Source organism: Centruroides vittatus, unplaced genomic scaffold (genome assembly GCF_030686945.1).
Source record: "Centruroides vittatus isolate TY-2023 unplaced genomic scaffold, ASM3068694v2 contig_1215, whole genome shotgun sequence".
NCBI lineage: Eukaryota > Metazoa > Arthropoda > Arachnida > Scorpiones > Buthidae > Centruroides > Centruroides vittatus.
In genome coordinates, this window is record NW_027120777.1 from 1,866,816 (window position 1) to 1,891,228 (window position 24,413).

The following is a 24,413-nucleotide window of genomic DNA, read 5'->3' on the forward strand; positions in this document are numbered from 1 at the left end:
TGCATATGATGTAGACTTTACAAAATAAAATCAAAAAATAATATAATTATAATTAAAATTACAATTAAAATAAAATAAAATCAATTTGCCAATAAGATTGCTGTGAGATTGGTCTACCAAGTATAATTTGGATTACAGAGGCTAAATTTGTCATATTATCTACATATACAGCAAACCATTTATATATTTTGAAGAAGTGTGTTGAAATAATTTTTTTTTATTTAAAACACCAAGAATGAAGAGATATTTTAGTCTTAACCTGTACAAAATTCAAACAATAGAGTTACATATTATAAGGAAGTACAGTATAGTTCCATTCCCAGAAAGCAAACATTTTTTACAAGTGAATATGTTATGATACATTAATAAATGATTTTAATATTTCAAATGTTTTAACAGAAAACAAACAATAAAAATTAAATATTACAAATGACTTTACATTTACAGAAACCAAAACTGGAAGAACAGTACAAGACAGCTCAAACCTTTTGTGTCAACTGAGAAGTACAAAAATGTGAATGTGGAGTACAAAAAGCAATTGAAGAGTATCAAAGTATTATTTATGTACAAAAGAGCAAATTATCTAAAATTTAACACTTTCTAGAATGGAGATAAGCCCTTGTGAATGCCCATGTATGGGTTTTTAAGTTATTTTCAAAAACCATAAAACAAGAACTAATAATATTTATGTCAATGTTAGCATGAAACAATTAACATAATAATCATTAAAAAGAAAACAAATACAGTAGAGCGTCGAAAATCGAAATCAATTGGGGACTGGGGTTGTTCCGATTAGTCATTTGTTCCCATTACCGACTTTGTACGAAAAAATATATTAACCTGTCCGATGTTCAAATTTTTTTTCGTTGAGTGTCGCTTCGTGTTGAATTTTCGTCGATTTTAAGTTTAACGAAAATTTTTATAATAATAATCGAGGCTATCGTATCGTTAAAAATTATTTCTGCATTTTGTACAAACAAAATAAATATATTGAAGAATATAAAAAACATGAAAATTATACTTTAGAAGTAAATCTAGTATCAAAAACGTTCGATTCAGCACGACACAGTCCAACCAAAAATCGTTCCGATTAACGACTCTCTACTGTATTTTTAAAAATTAGAATAAAATGTCTTGTTTTTTTTTAATGTAAAAAGTCTGATGTAATATTGGTAGTATTGGTGTTTACATTGATAGAATTGAAATCAGATTCATTTTCTTGATTTCAGCATCAGAACTATGTATTTCCAAGCTAGGATTATCATATATAAAATGCAAAGTTTCACTGACCAATATCTTTCTGCATACAACCATTTTACATCAAAATATGCTACTCAGCAGTGAAAACAATAATTTTTTTCCTTATAGTATTTTCTACATCAACTATAGATAAATCTAAGCCATTCATGGAATAACATGTAAAACTGTAAACAAGTGAACCTCGTCCTTTGTCTTTTAGAGGAGAACTGGCTTGATGAGCAAAATTCAGCCACACACTAGTGTTAAAATGTCCAAAAATCAAAGACTGCCTGTACTAGAAATCATACTATCCTCACAAAAAGACACTAGATATTAATGAGACTTCTAGTAATAAATCTTGACAAATTTAATATTTTGATTGTCAATTATATTGTGTATTTGATTATAAGAGGAAAATATTTTAAATTTTCTAAGATGTCTCAAGTCCATGAATGTCACAGTATAATGCCTATCAGTAGAAAGAAAAAACCCTCGACCAAATCTATGATCTGAAATGCTTTAATTTAGACAAAAATAACTATAACTGAGAAATAGCTAGTTATAGCAATTTTTCAATATAATTATTTTACATTAGTACAAATCAAACAAACCCTCAAAGAAAATATTTTTGCAAGTAGAAATATTTCTGCTTTTTCCTGGATAAATCCATACAATATAAAATGTAGAGAGACATAAGCTTCTCTTGAACTAAAACTAAATATAACAAAAACAAAATTTTTTCTTTATTTATTTTCTTTTTAAAATGTACTTTGATTTGTGCATATGTATGTATACAATATATGTTTTTAGATTTACTACTAAAAATGTATGCACAATCCTATTTCTAAAGCCGAATTTACATGAAGGAAAAGAAACCAACATCTGTCATATAAAATTGTCACTTCTGATTATACCATTTCATTTCATTTAAATGATAATGCTTCCATCTTTAAAAAATGTCCATATACATGAGACAGCGTTGAAGAGAATCAGAAAGAGTGAATTTTTACAGCAACAAATATGGGCAAACTAATCAACTTAAATCATTATTTGACTTGTAAGGTATATGTAATAACATGTATATTTTAAAATATAATTGTTATGCAAAAGAAGGAAATAAATCAATCAATATCAAAAAATATGAAAATGTAAACATTCAAGCTACAGTAGACCCCTCTATAACATGGTAGATACGTTCCGTGTTATATGAATCCGTGTTGTACGAGTCACTTAAATACATGAGCCAATCACAGCCCGGCACATGTGCAGTTTAGGGGCTATGGCTGTTTGAAAGGTTTTCTTCCATAAAATTGACCAATTCTAGACTAATTTGACTCAACATTTCCAAATCACATATAATTTTTTGGGAGTAATCCATATAAACTATGCTATAAACAAAAAACTGTAGGATTACTTAATCGAGTGTGCACCGTTCGACAACGCCATTGCTTAAGCTTGTTTTTGTTGCAGAGCGGCTCATCAAATGGCAGACGCGTGTTTCCTGATCAGCGAATTTTTCGCAGAAAAATAACATAACTTTGGAGACATCATTAATAAAAATATAATTTTTATGGCCGTTGAATAATAAATGTTTTTAGTAGGTCCAGTGCTCGTTTAAACTCAACAGTTTGTGCAATATCCGCTATTGGTCCAGATTCAACCAATCCTGTTGCAACACGAGTCGGTGATGACGTTTTACCATGTTATACAAACCTGATCGCAATTTTTTAGCCGTGTTATATGAACCCAATCGCAATTTTTTAGCCGTGTTATACGAACCCATGTTATAGGGGGGTCTACTGTATTAAAAAAGGACTAAGAAATGATGCTTTTTAATTGCTTGGTAAGTATTCATAACACATTATTTTAAAAAGAATAAAATTTTGTTCACTTGAACAGGCTTCATTTGAAAATTGTTTTACCTCATTAATAGAAATTTGTCCTTTCTCCACAGACTGTGATGCCTTACGAAATTGTTCTTCAAAAGGATTAACATTTGACAAATCCTGAAACAATCCATATTCTTCTCCTATTTTGATAAATCTTGTAGGAGTAGGTGTCTGATCTATAACAACAGTAATATTAATTTTTCAAAAATTTGTGATTATTATGTTAATAATAAAATAAAACATTTAATTGTATTAATATATATATATAGTCTGCTTAAAATGTAGAGTGCAAAATTTTCTATCAGTTTTCAATTAATGCATTTTGAATCATTAATTAGACCTTTGAATAGCTTTTGTTCTGTTGTGTGAGATTGGGGGTGTGAGACCCCACTTACAGATTCAAGATGGAAAATATTTTAATTTGTTCAAAGATCGTGAGATCTTTGTAATGTCAAGATTCCTGACACCAGTTAGGAAAGAAAAGAATAATTGCATCCTAACTCGTGATAATTTAGAAAAGTTCTACCGATCCAAGTGGCTTATGAATCCAGGAGAGATTTGAGGATAAGACAATAGATCTAGACTGGAAACATTGTTATCATCTGTAAACATTTATTTAAATTCAAACTATATATATGGTCTAATACATAAACAGCATTAATAAGAATAAAATGAACAAAATTTTTCCTTTGACAATCTAATACTTGATTTCCCTTAAATCTAACCTGAGAGAGAGAACTTACATTGTTACAGTCAAATGCAATACCTCATTTCTTTTCTTCTATTTTCTTCTGATGTTGTTGTCGGAGCTGGCCATGTTCTCCTGTATTTGGCAATAAAACTCCTTTTCATTCAGACACCAACTTTCTTGGAAGTTATGTTTCCAATTCCAGCTCAGTTCTGGACGTTAGTGTGAGCCTTATTTATAGGATATTCGTCCAACCAATCATTTGGGGCTATTCAAGTCATCTGAGGAGAGAAGCAACAAGGAACTTCTCTGTGAAGTTGCTATCAAAATCAGCATCTCTCCTCAGGAACTTCCTCCAAAATCAAAAGAAAGTTCATTTGCAACTAACACAAATGTTTCCTGTTTAACAAAATTTTAAAATTTTCTATTTAACCTAAAATATTGGCCCCTAGGTTCTCACAGTTGCCATTTATTATGAAATAACATGTCTATGTTATTTCATAATCAATGCTTTATGATTCATCATTCACATTTTATACCTTAGGCACTAATCATCTGATCAGTGTACATGATGATTATGTATAAATTTTTAGATTTGGTGTTACAAATTTTAGTTACTTTCCAATATTGAATAAATTAATATAAAATGCATCATTGTTCTATTTTCCAAAATTACTATTCTAGAATTATGGTCTTTGAATAATTATTTTCTTTTCCTGCCATATTTGCATTTCTTATCAAGATATTATTATTATTATATTACAGAACCAGGCTATGCTAGAAAATTTATGATCAAATGATTATAGCTAAACTGAAAAATTCATAAACGTAATGTATTCAATTGCAAAAATCAAATGATCTCACCCTTCCCTAGAAATGGCTTATATTCATAAAAATTCTAATATTAAAAGATTCATAAGTTTAAATTTATTACTTTGTTATATCTCTTTATAACTGTAATTTCTAAAAAATTTAAATATTTAAGTTTCATAAAAAATCCAGCAACAAGATGTATAACTTTCACAGCTATTATGAGATCTTATATTGTAATTAAAATTATAAAAGTTATTTATAAATAACTTAATAAAATTGTATGTGGTACCTCTGTAATGAGATTTTGTTATAAAATACTTCTTATATTTTTAATTACTATAAAATGGCAAAAAGCTTAATTTTGAGGGTAGGGATGAGTTTTATAAAAAAAAAAAAGTATAAATATTAATAATGAGTAGAATTGTCATTAAATCTGACCCTATTGAAGATACATAACCTCTTTTATCTCCTCACCCCCTTGACCTTTAACCACCAAAATTTAAAAGCATTAATGTCTTTTATATACAAGCACCATGCCAAATTTCATTACTTAATCTTTACCCCATCCTGAGATATTAAGCAAAATAGATGCCAACACAGACACACAATTTTTTTGGTCACTTTTTTTACTTTTTTAAATTTCGGGTGATCTCAAAATATGCATATTTGCAAAAAGCTTGGAGGGTCAAATTTGTCATGATTCCAATGTTTTCCTTTGTTATGTATACATAACAGCCAGGAAAGTAAAACGAGTAAAGTTTATTTTTGTAGGAATAATTTTAAACTTAATGTTACATTAACTAAAATAACAAAATATTAGTTTTATATGTATACTATAATCCAAAATTAGCAAGTTGGAGTAAGCTGTTTATTTTTGTTTTCCACAGAACAGTTCTAATTTTAATATTTTGTTAATCTTTACTTAATGTAATGTTAATATAATGAAATTATATCCAAAAGCAAAAAAAAATAAATAAATTGAAAATATTTACTGATATGAACATTCTTAAATGTTGTACTATTCAGTATTAATGACATACCTGATGATTTCATTAGAAACAAAGACATTATCAGTAAACATTTTTAATCCTTCTACTAGTTTTGGGTGTATTTGTGTGTGCTTTCATTCCATACAACCAGTTTTTGATGACGTGAATGTGTTAATTTAACTGTTTTGTACATATTCTAAAATCAGATTTAAAATTTCAGATGTTTATTGTTCTATTTTAGTAATGAATATTTTATTTTTTATTTTCATAGGAACACAATCATTTATATTAATATTATTCCAGTAGCAACTACAATCTTTTAAGCATTGATCTTGAAAACAGATATAGATCCAAAAAGCAATAGAATTTCAGTTTTTTAATTCTATTAAAGCATTTTTTCTGATTTTTAAACTTTTAGAATCATTTGTATATTTTTTCAAAACATCAATTTTATAAAAATTAATGAAATTTTCTTACCAGCCACAGTATTTCTAATATTTGATGAATTGAGGTTTAAACGCATTTGATGTCTTCTTTTGTGAACAGTCAAATGATCTTCATTTGTAAAATGCTATAATATAGTTAATATTTAATTTTAATAAAGTTAGAAATACATTTGCAAAAAATTAAAATAGTAATGCATCATTTGATGATTATAATTTAATAAATTCATACAAATTTACACTTCATAGTAAAGTTAGTATTTACTAACAAATCTTAAATCTACACATAACTAATACATTTCTATATACAAATTTTATTCCATGATAGAAAGAAAATTTATAAAATCAAATAATTTAACAGGAAAAAAAAAATACACACACACACACACGATAAAAAGCTCTATCTCTATACTATTCAACCTACATGCACCAAATTTGGCATGAATATTCTTTGACAGAAAAAATACTGTTGTGGTCCCCACCCTCAACTCCTATTCCCTCTTACCTTTAAACCCAAGCAAGCATTAACATAACATTGCAGTTTCATTATTGTAAACACTTAGTAACTAAAATGAACATTTATTGACCTAAGACCATTGTATTAATCACTCTCTCCCAACCAAACCTCACCAATCCCTACCCTCTCAAAAGTACAAGCAATACCAGACACATGCAACTAATTATAAAATGACATCATTTTCCAATATTTCAATTTATTCCCTTAAATACAGCTGTGTTCTGAATAATTTAACTGAAATCTAAATATACAAATGTATAAACTTGTTTTCATACATTATTTTACAAAGACTTTGTAGAACTTTCACTGTTCATATTATGATAATTAGATCATAACAATTACCTACATTTCTAAAACGAAGGCCATATGTTCAAATTGCCGATTCAAAAGAGACTTGGTGAGAGTATCGCCCTAAAAACAAAAATGGCTCTTTGTCCAAATAATAGGAACCAATTCTCAAGAGTTTCTAAAAAAACAGGCTCTGAAAATTGAGTGTTTACTTGTGAAACTTCGAAAGACTTATAAGCTAAACAATCAATTTTCAGAGGCCTGTTTTTCAGAAATGCTTGAGAAGTGGGTCCTATTACTTGGACAAAGGGGCTGTTCGTGTTTAGGGCTACATGCTCACCAAGTTTCAATCAAATCAGAGACCCAAACATCTGAACCTCTTTGTAAGTATAAGTATGTTTCACAAAAAAAAAAAAGGTTTTTAACTGTTATAAGTTTAATTTAAACAATAAGTAACTTGTTTTGTTAAGACTAATATAAATACTGTAACCAAATTTTTTCAGATATGTTCATCTATCTTCAAAAAATTAAATTTTCAATCACTCTAAAAGTCAAAATATTTAGAATTTAAATCCTGAATATGTTTGGTTACAACAACTACACTAGTTCTGACAATAAACAAATATCACTCATATCTTTATTTAAAGGGGCCGTCCATAAATTACATAAGGTATTTTGGGGTGGGTGGGTCAAGGATTTTTACGATTTTTACTCAGGGGTAGGTGGTAATAGATCTCATCTTACGTAATATTCTTATTTTTATTTTTTGATCTCATTGAGTGGTAGAGTTTTGAATTTGGCTTCAATTCGGCAGTTTCTATTAAGAATGCTCGTTGTACTAATGCCATCTCATGTGACGTGTTAGAATAATAATGCTAGCAGACTCATGCTCTACCATAGGAGAAAGGCCGTGTGGTGGTTTCTCTCTCTCTTTTTTTTTATTAGAATAAGTGCACCACTCCTATGGGTGTATAACACTAAGAATACATAAACTAAAGTACATGATACAAAGTAAACATAAAATTAGTATTCAGCTTTTAGTGAAAACTAAAATGTAAAACTAGAAATTAGAAATTATGAATAGTCTTTTCTTCCATATTTTTTGAACATAATTGTAAAAAGCATCAAAAAGCAGCTTCTGAACAAGCTTATTGAGTGAACATGGCCACCTGAAACAAAGCGTCTAATTTCAGAATAAGTCTATCTTGATCATAAATTGGACAATGATAGATCATATAGTTGACGGTGTCTAGGTTTTCTGTAGAGCAAAAGCAAGAGGAAGTTTTTCCCAGTTATACATTGCCAAGTAGCTTCTAAAATTACCATGCTCAGTAAGTAGCTGAGCATAGCAAATGTTAAATCTCTAAGTAGTGGTGAGAACCTGCATTCAACACTAGGAAAATAAAGTCTTGTTATTCTACCAGTTTTACTGCTCAACTATTGTTGATTCCACTTTTGCATAACATCTTGAATATAATTTTTAAAGCTGCTACACGAGAGAGGGATGTAAGTGTAGTCCAAGTCAGTTTCCTTTGCAGCTGACTTAGCCTCAAAGTCGGCTTTTTCATTTCCTAGTATGCCAGTATGGCCAGGAACGAATATAAAAGTTATCTTATTAACAAGATTTTTAATATGGTGCTGGATATATGTGATTTTATTGCTATTGCAATTGAGATTTAATAGAGCTTTTAGGACAGACTGAGAATCACTATAAATGTTGATAGACAGAGTTTTGTTTGGTAGTTAAGTGGCTCACTGAACAACTTGGTAGACAGCATCTTCTTCAGCTTGATAGATGGAGGTATTTGGGGGTATCTGTACCTTCTAACATATTTTGGGCAAAATATGTCAGTTTGGAGGAAGATACAGATACTTGAGCTGACATGAAGACCCATCTGTGTAGATATTGTCTGCATGGCTATCCGTGGAGGAAGCAGATGACACCAAATGTACCCTGGGGATGACCTTGTTTACAGGGTGATGATCAGAGATAACAGGGTAATTGCAATGTGGTAGCATATGAACAGCCATAGATAGGAGTAGAGCCCGTTGTTGATCCTTTGATGTTTGTAGTTCTGATGTAGTAGTTTAGAACCTTTTCTACAATATAGTGGCAAAGGAAGGAGCTCTGCTAGTATCAGAGAGGCATTAGTACAAACAGTTCTGCAGCACTTTGAAATTCTGATCACAAACAATCTTTGAAGAGAATAATTTACTTGCTAGTGAATTTTTACTAGTTACATGATCCCAGCTAGAGGCTGTATTGCCCCATTATAGAGTTTTACAAGCTTTATGATTTAGTCCCCAGGTGCACCTAGTACATTTTAGCAGAATGTACAGTAGTTTATTTTCTTGGCCTTAGCCAAGACGTAATCAATATGGCAACAAAATGTATTTTCTCTCTATTTGCTCTTCTTTTATTTTGTATGACATTTCTGTTTATACATGCACTAGCTAGTCAATCTGTCAAAGTTTTCTGTGTCCTTTTGTGAAAATTAAAATTAATATAAAAATGAATATTATGACGTTGATTAATGAGGATAATAATAAAAAGATTCAAGTATTGACACAAAAACCTTTATCATACAGCCTTTTAATTCAAATTTCTAACGTTTTCAGCCATTTTGAAAGGTTTTTGTGTTGATACTTGAATAGTAATTAAGTGCAGTTAAAGAAGAAAATAAAAAGATCATTAATAATAAAAAAATAAAGTTCTTAAAATAAATTGTTCATTCGAAATCATTAAATTTTTATATTTTTAAATTTGTTCACATAGTCTTTTATAAATAATAGTACATATTAATTAACTAATTAATAATTAATAATTATATTTTCAACCTAAGGTTTTTAGGGTTTCATAAAAAAAAAACTTTTCTTGTTAAAATCTTTCTATAAAATCATGCCTAAATATTATGTAAGATAGGGAAGGGGAGGGGGCTCAAAGAAAATATTACGGTTTCTTACACGGGTGGGTGGGCTCTAGAATGGCTGAAATCGCCCTTACGTAATTTATGGACGGCCCCTAAAAAGAATTTTGTCAGAAATGTTACTATTTAAGGTAAGTTTTAAAATAATTTTGGTTGCTTTCAGAGAAACCAATCCAAAAAATTAAGATCACACTAAAGCATTCAACATACACAAAAATGTTTTTTTTTTCCATGTTTATCCTGAAGAAGAATAAAGAATTAATCCAAAAATTGTTATGATATCATAACAGAAAGTTTCAATAAAACATTCTGTAAAAAATTGATAATAAAATTTTGAAAACTTTCATATAATTAATTAACAAAGAGAACTTGCAAATCATCATAAACACTGTTAAAATTTTTACTGATTTTTACTTAAAAATTTCTTTTTATTTTATTAGGATAAAATAAAAAAAAATTTTATTTGTTGTTTTATTTATTGTTAATTATTTACACATTTAATTATTTAACACATTATTTATTAACATCTTGACAAAAAATATTAAAGAATAAATAAAAGATATAATTATAACACTATTGTGAAATCCGATGTACAGAAGTATATGATCTGATCAGTAAATACTTGTTTAGAACGTTATTTAGATTAATGATAGATGTTATATTTAAGTACAGTAGAGCATCGTTTATCTGAATCAATTGGGGACTGCGGTTGTTCGGATAACTGATTTTTCGGATAACCGATTATGTACGAAAAAATATATTAACCTATCCCATGTTAAAATTTTTCTCTGTTGTGTGTCGCTTCGTGTTGAATTTTCATCAATTTTAAGCGTAACGAAAATTTTTATAATAATAATCGAGGCTATCGTATCGTTAAAAATTATTTCTTTATTTTGTACAAACAAAATAAATATATTGAAAAATATAAAAACAAAAAAATTATACTTTAGAAGTTAATCTAGTATCAAAAATGTCCGATTCAGCACGACACAGTCCGACTGGAAAGCTTTCGGTTAACCGATGTTTTGGCTGACCGACTTTCGGATAAATGACGCTCTACTGTATTACTATTGGAAATCTTACTTAAATAATCTATAAGCATTCAAGTATTGTCTGAATATAATCTATTTACATATTGTTTCAAAATTAAAAAATTCTTATTTTCATGATCTGAAAATATTTTTTAAACTAACTTAATTCAGTTTCTTGTTAATTGTATCAAAATATTCATTTATCATCTGTTCGGATTGTTTTTTTTAATGAGAAAATTTATTAGCTACACTACCAAAAATTATCATTAGATATGCATATACTTTAAAGTTCAAAAATTTTAATCTCTAAATGTGATATTGTAATTATTAAATCTGCTTGATAATCAATTATAGTTTCTTTGAAAGAATTTTATACTTATCAATAGAGTTATAGATAATAAAGAACGCAAAAATCATTAAGATAAAACCTAATTCAGCAACCTATTTCACATTTTATGTAAAATTATCATAAATAAAAGATCAAGACCTGAAATTAAAAAAAGTAATCACAATCAAACAGATTTGTAAGAAAATATGCATTTATTTTAATTTAGACAAATATTAATAGATTCTGATATTTATTGAATAGTAAATTTTGATATCCTACATGCCATTAAAGATGTTCATGTTGGTAATTCTTTGTAAGAAACTTTTTCAGTTATTCATTACAATAAAAGTACCCAGAAATATGTATGTGTATTTGTTTTTATTTCTCATTATTTCAAAATACCAGAAGTTCATCATATACATCCTGTGGAATAAAACAGCTTTTAGCAAACATATTTTCTAAATATCCTACTTAGTTTTAATGAATATGATATCAAAAACAACATTCACAGAAAATCTGTATCATCTTTTGTACATTCCAAATAATTCCTATAATCCAGACACTTAGTTGCTTTTAAAATTCAAGAAAGGACATGTCTATGACAGAAAGAAGGAACAAAGTATACATTAAAAATCTAGGTAAAAAAAAATAGCTAAAGTTAACTGAACTTTATTGATCAACTAATAAGATTTTCATTAAATAAAACAATCAAATACAAAAAAACAAGATAATAAATTATAACAAAACTTCTACTATGTATAAATGTATAATTTTTTGTTTACAAAACTTTCTCACACTTAAACTCTATAATATTCTCTTTAATTAAAAATGCCAAAGAGCTTAAAGAATTAAATCATCAGTTTATTCACGATCAGACAATATATAATAAACTTTTAAAAACAAACAAAATTATTTATTGTGGCATAGTCACAATGCCAGACTGCAATTTTTAATCATATTTTAATTTATTTCATTTAAAATACAGTGGACCTCTCGCTTAACGTGCACCTCTCATAACAAGCAAAGTAAATTGTAAAAAAATGACTCACTTAACGAGCGATGTTTCGCATAATGAGTGATGAGAAGAGGGGAAGTCCCAGATTGTGCACATGCTATATCAGTCTGTTTAGCACTCATTCCGCTAGCATCTTAGTGTCGCTTGTGATCACACATTTTTCCAAACTTGTGTTCAGACATATTACATATAAACATCAACAACTATAGCCTGTTATATAATAAACATGCTAAACAATATGCCAAATTCTTGGGCTATGTAAAGGCTATAATTAAATATTAGAAATTACTGTATTTTGATTGTTTTTGTTTTCTGCAAATCAAATTTGCATTCCAGGTTGGTTCATTCCGTGCTAGAAGAAAAGATGATGATTATTCATGCTCCTTAACAATACAAATTGTATAATTCTCTTTGAATAAATGTTATACATAAAATATTTAAGTATTTTTTTGGCATGGAATGATTATCGTATTTTACATTAATTTATATGGGAAAATTGTTTCGCTTAATGAGTGCTTTGCTTTACAAGTAAGATTCTGGAACAAATTATGCTTGTTAAGCGAGGTTCCACTATATATGCTCTCCACCTCAAATTAGTAGTACTGGCTTGCCCCTGGTACATCATACTTTTCTTTTAACAATAGAGTTGTGCTAATCATCTATCTAACATCTTTCAGGGAAAAATTTTTGAATTGAAATAACATGACTTCTGGTATGCATTGGAAGTTTGTAAATAGTTAATTGGGGTCTCCTGCCCCTAAGGTTTCCATATCTGGTCTCATCTTTCATCTATATAACTCTGTTCTCGTGATTAAGGAAAGACAGTTGGAGGGACAGATGAACAACAGTGAGAATTTATAGGTCTACAATGTTTCCAAATTGAAGCCAATGAAGAATTTTTTTTTTTTAGGGATTGAAATCTAAAATTTAATATGAAAAACTATAAAGTAGCAGAAAGTACAAAAATCATCATCTTGTTTCTTGAAAATAACAGGTTTATAATTGCAACTTGGCATTTAGAAGATTTTATGGCTCTCACTTGGCTCTAGCACAAAACACTATTCTGAATATTGTGAAGCAATTTGAGGAATAGAGGAACATTGGCCAAATAATGACTGATACTTTGGAAAATGTTATGGCAAATGTGACAAAAAAGGATATTTGTGCCATCAAGACAATGTCATTTAAGTAACATCTTATTCTGCACTTAATGGAAAAATCTCCATAAATAAAACTAATTTTTACATTTTAATTTTGTCTTTTACACTGTTATTTATAAGTAACAGGGTAATGAAGATACAAATATTTTAGGGACTTTTTGTCCCACCTACTACATATTTAATATTAACATTTGTTAATATTAAATATGTATAATTATTATAATATATATTTCAATAACTTGTCAGACTAAATGTAAATAAGTAAACTGTCATTTTGGAATATAATTTAACTATAGTAGAAATCCAATATTCACACATTCTTTATTTGTACATTTTGCATATTTGGAATTTTGTATTTGCAACCATTTTTTTTTTATATTCAAGAAATTAAAATCCACTAATTTGCAGAATTAAAAAAATAATAATGAAACAATAGATAAAAATTAAATATTTTAAAGACATTTTATGTTAAATGCATTCTACAATAAATTGTGTTGTTGACCATTAGACCACGGATACTAGCTTGTAATTTTTTATGTTATTTTAACACATGGATGGAACTGTTAATGTCACATATATTAGTATGCATTATGAATGTGAGCATTATGTTTTATTTGCAGTTTTAGTTATTTTTTTTTATCCTCATAAATCATCATCATCATCATAGGGATGCTTGCATGTTTTTTGTAAATAAACATACAGAAAGATAGATTAAGAATAACAGTTATAGATTAGAAACACTATAGCAAAATTTTTGTAAGAAAATGTAGTATGTTCTAATGCTATATTTTTCAATGTATTTCTTTTTCCATACTCACAATTTCCACATTTATGGTAGTTTTGCAGAATGCAACCACCATGATTATGGATATTCTGTTGAATATGTTTTTTAGCATTAGTAGTTTATTTATTGTTTGGTATTAATAATATTAATATGAAAACACTTCTACTAGTTATAAAGATGGTGGACTTCACGCCATCACTGAATAGGCAAGAGACGAGAAAATTAACATTCAGGCATTAAACTATGCACAAATATTGCTATAATTACTAGCGATTTGGACAAAACTATTTTCGTCTTCGTCAGGTAGATAATAACGGTTAAAATCCTTTTTCGAACCAAAAAATTTTTTTGAAATGAACAAACCGCTTTAGAACTTTGGAACAAGACCAACGATGGAACTGAGCGAGAAGAAATTTAAACATGCACGCGTGGTGACGTAGCGCATGCGCTATAAAATACTGAAACGTGGAGCTAGAGGTGTTGCCTTAATCTGTTATATAAGTTGACCCACATAACAGGCAAATCAAGCGTGGGTGAGCATCACCCCGCTGTGGGACCAGGTGGTGATGCTCAGGCATTGTAATAACAGGAGCATCGTGTTTATTTGGGAGGCCTTTCTTACCGCTGCGCTAAATCCGTGCAACACACCCATGCTTGATTTGCCTGTTATGTGGGTCAACTTATATAACAGATTAAGGCAACACCTCTAGCTCCACGTCTCAGTATTTTATAGCGCATGCGCTACGTCACCATGCGCGCATGTTTAAATTTCTTCTCGCTCAGTTCCATCATTGGTCTTGTTCCAAAGTTCTAAAGCGGTTTGTTCATTTCAAAAAAATTTTTTGATTCGAAAAAGGATTTTAACCGTTATTATCTACCTGACAAAGACGAAAATAGTTTGGTTGTGCCATATTTGTACATAGTTTAACGCCTGAATGTTAATTTTCTCGTCTCTTGCCTATTCTACTAGTTATTTTGATAATATACTAAAAACTTAAAATTCACAAACTATTATTTTATTATTACTAAAAACATGTTTAAAAAAAACACAATATTCAAAAAAACTGCAAACAAAACAAATATTAACAACAATATTCTTATTAATATATTATAGAATAAATATTTCAATTAATGTATTTATTGTTTTATATTTAATGAAATAATCTAGAAACATACTTCCAGTATATTTTTACTTTTAGGTTATATTTAAAATTGATATGCAATCATACTTGTTATATTTTACAAATGCTACTCGTATCTTTAAAAACATCTCAATACTAATAAATGATAGATGCCATTTTATAGTAAGTAAATGCTCTTACCATTCCACAACCATCAATATTACATGCAAATGGCTTGTTATCATCCCCCATATTATACAAATTTAATTTGTTCCAGCATATTATGATGAGAGTATACCTGTAAAATATATTTTTATTAATAAATTATATTAATCAAAAATAAAGTAACTTTATAGTTATTATATAAATTGAATTTTTTTACATAACAATACATAAATGTATCAATTTAAAAAAATATAGCCTAAAAATAATTGCAAACAGTTACATCATATTTAAATTTATATATAGATTAGCATAATCTATTCAACAAATTTTATAATGTTGATGCTTTTCCTTGTTAAATAAAAAGACATTAAGTCAAATTGTATATATGAGGACTTATAAAAAATTTTTTTATTTGACTTTGTTATTCAGGTTTGAAATATTTTATTCTTTTAATTAATGATAATTCAATAATTTGTCAAACCAAATCTTTAAAATCAGAAAAACTTTACTTTCGTTTTTAGAAAAATACATAGTTATTTAATTAACATTCTATGAAAGAAGCTAATTATTTTCAAATCCACTAGAATCTAATCTTAACGTTGCATGAAATATGAATATGCCAAGAATTGTTGAGATGAATATTCACCAAAAGAAAAATTTCAAGCTGGCTTGGAGCTGATTCAGACGAGAATTCAAAATCTAAACTGTAAACTGGTTCACTACTAATATGAGTGATAGTGTTATTTGGATTTGCTACTGTTGTATAAATGTGTGATATTTCTCAATTTCTAAACAGCTAAATAGCATGGAATATATCATCTTTTTGTCTCTTAAAAGTAATGACTAGATTAACCGCACAAAAAAATATCCAACTAAAAGAATTAGTTAATCACTGTCTACCAGCATTAAATGATTTTTATTACTTAAAACATTATTGCAAGTAATAAAAATCATTTAATGCACGATAGACAGTGATCATCTTATTTTTTGTTTCTATTTTTATATTCTGTAAAACTAAATGTCAACAATTCAATTAAATCTACTGTTTTCACAACAGTCTATATTCTGAAAATTAAGACAATATGATCTGAAGTGTATAATATACATGCAAATAATATAGTATGTGTTAATTTTATAATAATATAATGCATTTAATTAGAACTTCATACTTATTCTTTTGTGTGTTAAATAATCAAATTCAATATTCAAACAAATACTTTTTAACTGTTATGACATCCACACTGCAAATCAGATCTCAGCATGCTCCAAGCCCTTTGTTGTTGCTACTCAACAGGTTCAACAAGGCTCAGAAATTCAGAGATGTAGCAACCAAGTTTGGAACTTTTATTGAGCTGGTTTGAAGCAACTCCAAACTTATTCACAGATTTGGTAGATACACACCTTTAGTGTAATTACTCTTCATTTATTTTTTTACATTTAAAGTATATTATACATTATTTGTCTTTCTACTACTTAATTTCTTTAATTATTATTTTGTAGTCTAAAGCTGTTGACATTTTAAATAATTTTATAGCCTACTTTTATCTACAAGAATTTGGTAAAAAATAGTTTAAAAAAGTTTGTTTTTTAAAATAAATTTTTGAATATTTTCAAAATTCATTCCTTTTAAAGACTGATAAACAAATATAAAAGTGGAAAAGATTTAAAACATAACAAATTTAAGAATTAAATTCTTTTTAATTTTGTTTCAAATCAGTTTTATAAGTTTAATTTTTTTTATTACTTTATGATACTTAAAATGTAAACAGATCAAAAACAGATTTAGTAAAAATTAGAATTAGTCTAATTTTTTTCAAACAACACAATTCTTCATGCATTCTCGATGCAAACATTTAATATAATCAATTTTAACATTTGGTCAGAATTTTGTCATTTTGAACATCTTATTGTTTAGTTATTACTTCATTGTTATTTTTATTTAAGCTCTAAAATGACTTGTTAAACTGTACTTTTGATGCAAAATAATTTAAACTTTATTAATATAACAACTTAGCAACAGCTGTAGATTTAGATGGCTGTTCTCATTTTTGCAATTTATCCACAATCATTAAAATAAAAAATTAAAATAATTAATTTATAATTAATATTGATAGCCTATTAGATTTAATTTTTTTCCTAATTATTAAACTTATGTAAAGTGAAATTACTACAGTAATACAACAAGAAATATCTAATACATGCTTTAAGAAAAAAACTAACAACAAACATACAAATGCAAATATTAAAAATATATAGTACTGTACAGTTTATAAATGAATAAATACAGATTTAAGAAAAAGATCAATATTTATACTTAAATTCAAAATTCTATAAATTAATTTTACTTCTGAGTAATACAGTTTAAAAATAGGTTTATCCCCCCTATGTATGCAACAAGACAAACTTTCTAATTTTAAATCTTCTCTAAAATTAACAATACTGGTAAGATTACTATGAAGAATTGAATGAAGTAATTAAACTTTGTTATGTATAATTCATCAACAAAGATCTTACAAGTTGATTACAATGAAATAAATGCCTCAATATTTTATTATTTTTAAAAAAGAAATACTTGTATTCTATTCTTTTCATTCAAATGATGATGCCATTTATCTATTACTTCATTCTTTCTTGCCACTATTGAACTCAATATCCTTTAATTGAACAATAATAATAATATTATTATTATTATTATTCAATTACTATTATAACATTAACATAATAACATAATTAATATTATTATTATTGTTATTATAGTATTATAGGATATTCTTTTGATTATTTAATCAACTTGTAACTTATAAATGTTAATATATTAACTAGACATTGTTTTATTTCTAGTATAAACAATTTGGATATTAATTTAATGGGTATTTTCATATTTTAAATGGGATAAAAGGGAAAAAATTTCAAATTTATGACTTGAAATTTTTATTTTAGTATCACTAAATTATTTTAAGATATATATAAATACTAAAATTATTTTAACAAATTTATTATTATTATTTCTTATATTAATAAATCATAAAATACTCTAGCTGTGTATAAATTGAATGTTAATAAAATGCTTTCAATCATTGTATAATTGCTACTATGTGTCTGTGATAAAAACCTCCTTTCTACTAATGAATAAAGTACCTAAGATCAATAAATTAATATTAAAAAAAATATTTTGATTTAATGCTGTTTACAATAAAATGAAACATATATAATTACTAGCTGACCCAGCCACGCGTTGTTGTGGCTCAAAATGTATATATTATAAATGTATAACACTTCCCCCGTGGGGAGAATTTCAAAAAATCCCTTCTTAGTGTACATTCTCTTGACGTACCCTATTAAAACGCAATCAAAAACGCATCTAAAATAGTATAATAAAAGCCGAGTTCTTCACAGTAAGCCTTAATCCCGTCATTTTTCCCGCTGGGGAATATCGAAAAATCCCTTTTTAGTGTATATTCTGTTGACGTAACCTATTAAAACGCAATTAAAAACGCAAAAAACCGCACGTAAATTAGTATAATAGAAGCCGAGTTCTTCACGGTAAGCCTTAATCCCGTCCATCTCCCCCCACTGGGGGGAATTTCGACATGTATATTATATAAAAACGCGTGTGTATTCGAATGCAATGTTGTGTCAAAATTTCAAAGGAATCGGTAGGAACAAACAAACGTTATATAAAAGAACATTTAGATAGAAAATGATCCGCTTCAATCCATTCTCACAGAAAAGCATAATGCCTCACAGAAAAGCAAACTTAGGTCGTCGGAAGTTAGCGCCATCTGTTGGACATAAAAGCCTTAATCCATATATAAATATATTTTTGAAAGGGGAAATGGTGTAGGGGTATGAAAAATAGATAGTAGCCGATTCTCAGACCTACTGAATATGCATATAAAATTTGCTAAAAATCGGTAAAGCCGTTTCGGAGAGTACGGTAACTAACATTGTGATTTAATGCTGTTTACAATAAAATGAAACATATATAATTATAATAAATTAATAGGCCTACAAGATGGTAGCTTTAGTGCCTACCTCCAGTTGAATTAATTAATAGCTAGATTATTAACATAGCCCAAAAGTAGCTTGATAATTTCAGCAAGATGGTTTTGCTTAATCAATCAAAACAGGTTATCATGTTGTTGTTTATATATAAATACTGTATATTAAAAATATATATACAATTGTATATTTCATTTTACTTGGATGCAATACATTATAATTTGAACCTAAGTTTATATATAAACAATATATTTTGTGTTGTTTGTGCATAAGACAGAGATAAAGTAAGGTTACAAAAATACAGTATGAAATCCCATTAAATTTAATTGTAGAGGGCAGTCTAGTCGGACAAGGCTAGTATCTCCATGTTAACTTGAAGAGAAAGAAATTTAATTGTATTATTTTTGTCATGCACAACACAGACAGTGCAATGTAAATGGCAATAAAAATTTATTGCAGACAGGGCAATAAAAATTTATAAAATTTATTGCAGAAATATAAATCATTGAAAATGTAAAATATTAATTTAATGCATAAATGTATTAATCATAAGTAGATTTAATGTACAAAATTTGCATAATTTTTAATTTAATAGAATTACTAATTTAAAGAGTTGACATCATGTGATCACTTGTCAAAAATTTTAGTTATAACAACAATCCTTCAAAATTTTTACTTATAGAAAGCAATTCAAAGTAAAGATTCACCATAAGATTTTAACATTTTCTTTAATATTTTGAACATTATTAATTTTTAAAATAAAATAAAATGGATTTTGATTAGAAGGAATTGATTGATTAAAAATTAATCATAAAATTTAAGAAAAAGATTTTACAAATAAAGAATTAAAATTTGTTTAAAAATTAAAAAACCTTTCTAGAAAAATAACAATACAAGAATTTTACAGGCAGAAGCAATTAGAAACCAGATATCCACACCTGTTTTACAGGTCAGAAATGATCTGTTTTGTTTACTTTTTGAGGGGGTGTGGCACAGGTCTTAGTTTTTGTCTCCAGTTATAACAATAAACTTTCCTTCCTTGACTTTCAAATAGGACACCTTTAACTTCATTCTACTAACAAACTGAAGTCAGAATGTAAAATTTAACACTTTAGCTCCCTATTTAAAATAAAGTCACAATAGTTTCCGTGTGACATACTCTTGTAATTGCTTTAAATTTAATAACAATTGTTCTAATTGTTCTGTTATTGATAATTTTTAGCACAAACACTGCTTTTACATTTTTCATTTAGGAGATATAGTTAATTTTTTTAAATATTTATTTTGACCTATTGCAGTAGTTTACTAAAATCACTATTAGGCCTACCTTAATTTTTTCTGCGTATATTCTGACAAAAATCTGTTTTACAGGTTTCTAGCAACCGGAGAGACCTATCAAAGTTTGAGCTTTTAGGCCAGTAATAAAAAAATGAAAAAAATGAAATTTTAGAACTTATTAAACATTCTAAAAAATATTTAATATTTCTGTGACACACCTGAAGCACTCTCACGACACACGTTTTGCAGCATACGGAATGAGAAACTCTGTTTTAAAGCTATAATTTATATTTTCTATGAAATTATTGTGAAAACATTTCTGACATTGATGGCATTGGTTAATGACACAGTGACATGAAAAACGGATATTTGTTTTAAAAGATTTTGGTTCCAGAACCTTGTATTTTAAAAAGTTCTAAATTCCAAAAGTTTAGCTAAAAATGTTAGCATTTTTTTTTACAGTGCTGTCACTGATGGAAACATATGAAAGGTAAGTTTGCCATTAGTTATAGAACATAACTGTTCCCAAAGATCAGAATTAACTGAAAACATTAGTCAGTATATTTTTTCAATATTAAAGTTTTATTCTGGATCTACAAAGGTTGTTTAAGCTGTATTTTTTGTACTATTATCCAGTGAGTAACAATTGTTACAGAATAATAACTTGTAAATAATCTTAACTAGAATTTTGATTAAATGATGTTTATTATAATTTATTTTAAATTAAAAAAAACATCATATTTTATTACACACAAAAAATTAAAAATGTTTAAGCAAGCTATTTTAGGTTCTGTTATAAAATTTTATTTATCATCAAAAAGCACTAAAACATTCTTACTATACCAGTTAATGTTCACTCAGAATGCACAGTAATTGTTTATTGAACAAACATTTTCGACTCATTAACATAGGCTATCTTCAAGTTTTGAATTCAATTATAAATCATTCCGAAGTAGAACATTCAGGTTTTTTTTTAATTCTACACTTAAACTGAATATTTCAAGTGCAAATTTAAATGAATTAAATAATTAACAAGATGATTAACCTATACAATAAAAACAAGAAAATAAAAGGAATAAAAATTAAGAAAACATAAAAATAAAGCCAAAACTGATTGTAGCTCCAAACTTTAAAATAATAATAATAATAATTTTAAAAACTTAAATGTTCTTAAAAAACTCTATTTGCAACACTTTTAGAATATATTATTAATGTTATTTTTTGAAAGAATTTATATCCCTGAAAATCAGTAAGATAAATTCAGAAGTGACTGTGTTTAGATTTCCTCCAAGCAAGCTTATTTTTTATTACTTTTATTTTATATCAATATTAAGTTACAGTAAATCTAGTATGCCCTATTCCTAAACAAGCCTAACACATTCTATTTGAAATAATGATAAAACTATATACATGCATGCTTGAATACAATTTTCCCGCTGTTTCTAATCTGTCATCTCTCTAAAACAATTGATAATAGGAATATATATTTGGATTATGATTTTATACATTTAAAAATAGTTTTATTAAATATAGTGAATCCATTATTAGTTAAACACTATGATTTAGTAAATATTAAAATAAAAAAAAACCTGCCAATACTCTAAACATACAAACAGAACCTAATATAAAATCTATTTAAAAAATTTTTTTTTTACTTTAAATACAGGATGTCCAGCTTAGATTTAATAAAAGAAAAGTTTATAATTTACATTGTATTCATATTAGAGTGGAAGATGGTGCACACTTGAACACAATACAGTTTATTGCTAGCGCTTTCAACAAACTTATGTTCGTCGTCGTCAGGCGAACAGAATTTAAAATTGAATATGACTGTTCTAACGTGAGTGGAACACACATTATTTAAAATTAAAATTAAGAATTAAAAACCATTATGAGTGTGCTATAAATTTTGATTATGCTCAACATTATGACATCATATAGCACATGCGTGGATACACATCCACGTTAACAGTGTGACAACAGATACAAATTTATATATTTAATGGTGTATATTTTATGACAACATTTGTGAAAAATACCAAACTTTATTGCTGAGGTTACCAGCACATGTGGAGATGGCAAATTAGATGCATGTTAGCAAAGGACCAGGTGCTAGGCCACAGTGAATGGAGCCCAAGTTATTAGAACATGCTGTAACTTATGCTATCCTTCAACTTCCTCCTGGCACCATTTTTCATATTCAATTAATGTATCCCTGTGTGATTGAAGTTACTAAAAAAAAAAAGCCAAAATTTGGGCTTAGTAAATCAAAAGACACTAGTAATGAAAATGATCAACCAAACATATGGCTCCTTCCACTTTGCAATTTAGATAAAACAATTTCTAAATGGAGTTTCCCAGATGTTTCCATGATTAGTTCTTATCTCACTGGACTTTCTCCTACAGGATTTTGAGAATATTCAAGTATATTGTACATCTGTGCAAAACTTGAATGATCTGAGATACAGAATCTGTCAGGCTATCAACAACGTCACACCTCACATGCTATTGAATACTTGGTTGAAGTGGAAAACAAATTGAACATCTGCTACACCACTGTTGGTGCACAAATTGAAGCATGTTTGTGTAAAAAAATCTGCCAGTTTTAAACTAGAAGATAACAATTTTTTCATTAAATTATGGTAAGTTAAATTGTAAACAGTATAAATTATTTCAATTTATTCTGTTTTCTTTAGTAAACCTCTAAGCAAGACCCCTATATTTTAAATAAAATTGTAGCAATTTTAAGTCATAAAAATAAAATTATAACTAAAATTAACATTATTTTTAAATTTAAAAACAAATTGAAAGGACACAAATTACAAAATAAAGTCCATTAATTAACCAAACTTAATATGAATTACCAAACATCAAAGATAAAAAACCCACAAGTTAAAAAATTTGCATCTGTCAACCAGCTGTTATCTTTACCATCTTTGACATTCGGTAATTACTTAAATCTATAAATAATCTGTAGCATTACTCTTTATCATTGCTATTTTTCAACCAGAATGTGTTGGTATGCCATACTAACAGATAGCATAAAAAGTATTGATAGCTGGTGTGTAGTACCAACATTTGCTCAGTTAAACATTTTATATATTCAGTCACCATATAGTGTACTGACAGTAAATTTTTTTTTTATAGAAAAAGAGTGTTGCTCTTTATTAAATAATAACAACAACAAAACACAGACTACTTTGCTGAAGGTTCACCTTTAACAAATGTACTACACCTTTAAAGTATCCAGTAGGAAGTTTTTATTAGCTTAAAAAATGCGCAGACGCGGTTTTTTGTAAATTTCGAACACCGTTTTTTGTAATTTCGAATTTTGTTCGTTTTTGGTATTCGTTTAACTGACGAAGGCTGATTAACGCAGCCGAAAACGTTTTTAAGCTAATAAAAACTTCCTACAAGATACTTTAAAGGTGTAGTACGTTTGTTTTACATTCCAGTAAACGTTTCTCTTTTATTGGTTCACCTTTATTTCTGTAAATGAAGCAGTTGTTTTCACATTACTAATAATGATAATCCAGCTATTTAAATATATAAAATAATACAAAAGTAATAAACAAGAAGTAATTTAAATTATTATATAAACAAGTTTTGAGAATCTGAAGTTAGTATTGGATTATTCAAAAAGTACATAGTAAGTTTTAATAGATAAAATTGAATATGTTGGAAGATGTCAAAACTATTAAAATATAAGATATCTATGCATATAATGAAATGTGAC

At 27.6% G+C, this 24,413-nt stretch overlaps 1 protein-coding gene across 1 annotated transcript in view; it reads right to left on the reverse strand.

The window, feature by feature from the left end:
- The window catches only part of LOC136987024 (cyclic AMP-dependent transcription factor ATF-2-like), a 58,524-nt gene that overhangs the window by 22,211 nt on the left and 11,900 nt on the right, over window positions 1-24,413 (reverse strand). Inside the window, exons 2-4 of the mRNA XM_067284661.1 lie at window positions 15,434-15,530; window positions 6,096-6,189; window positions 3,162-3,304 (exon numbers count right to left, since the gene is read on the reverse strand). Coding sequence (XP_067140762.1) covers window positions 3,162-3,304; window positions 6,096-6,189; window positions 15,434-15,484 — 288 coding nt within the window. The 5' untranslated portion in view covers window positions 15,485-15,530. The remainder of the gene's footprint in view (window positions 1-3,161; window positions 3,305-6,095; window positions 6,190-15,433; window positions 15,531-24,413) is intronic.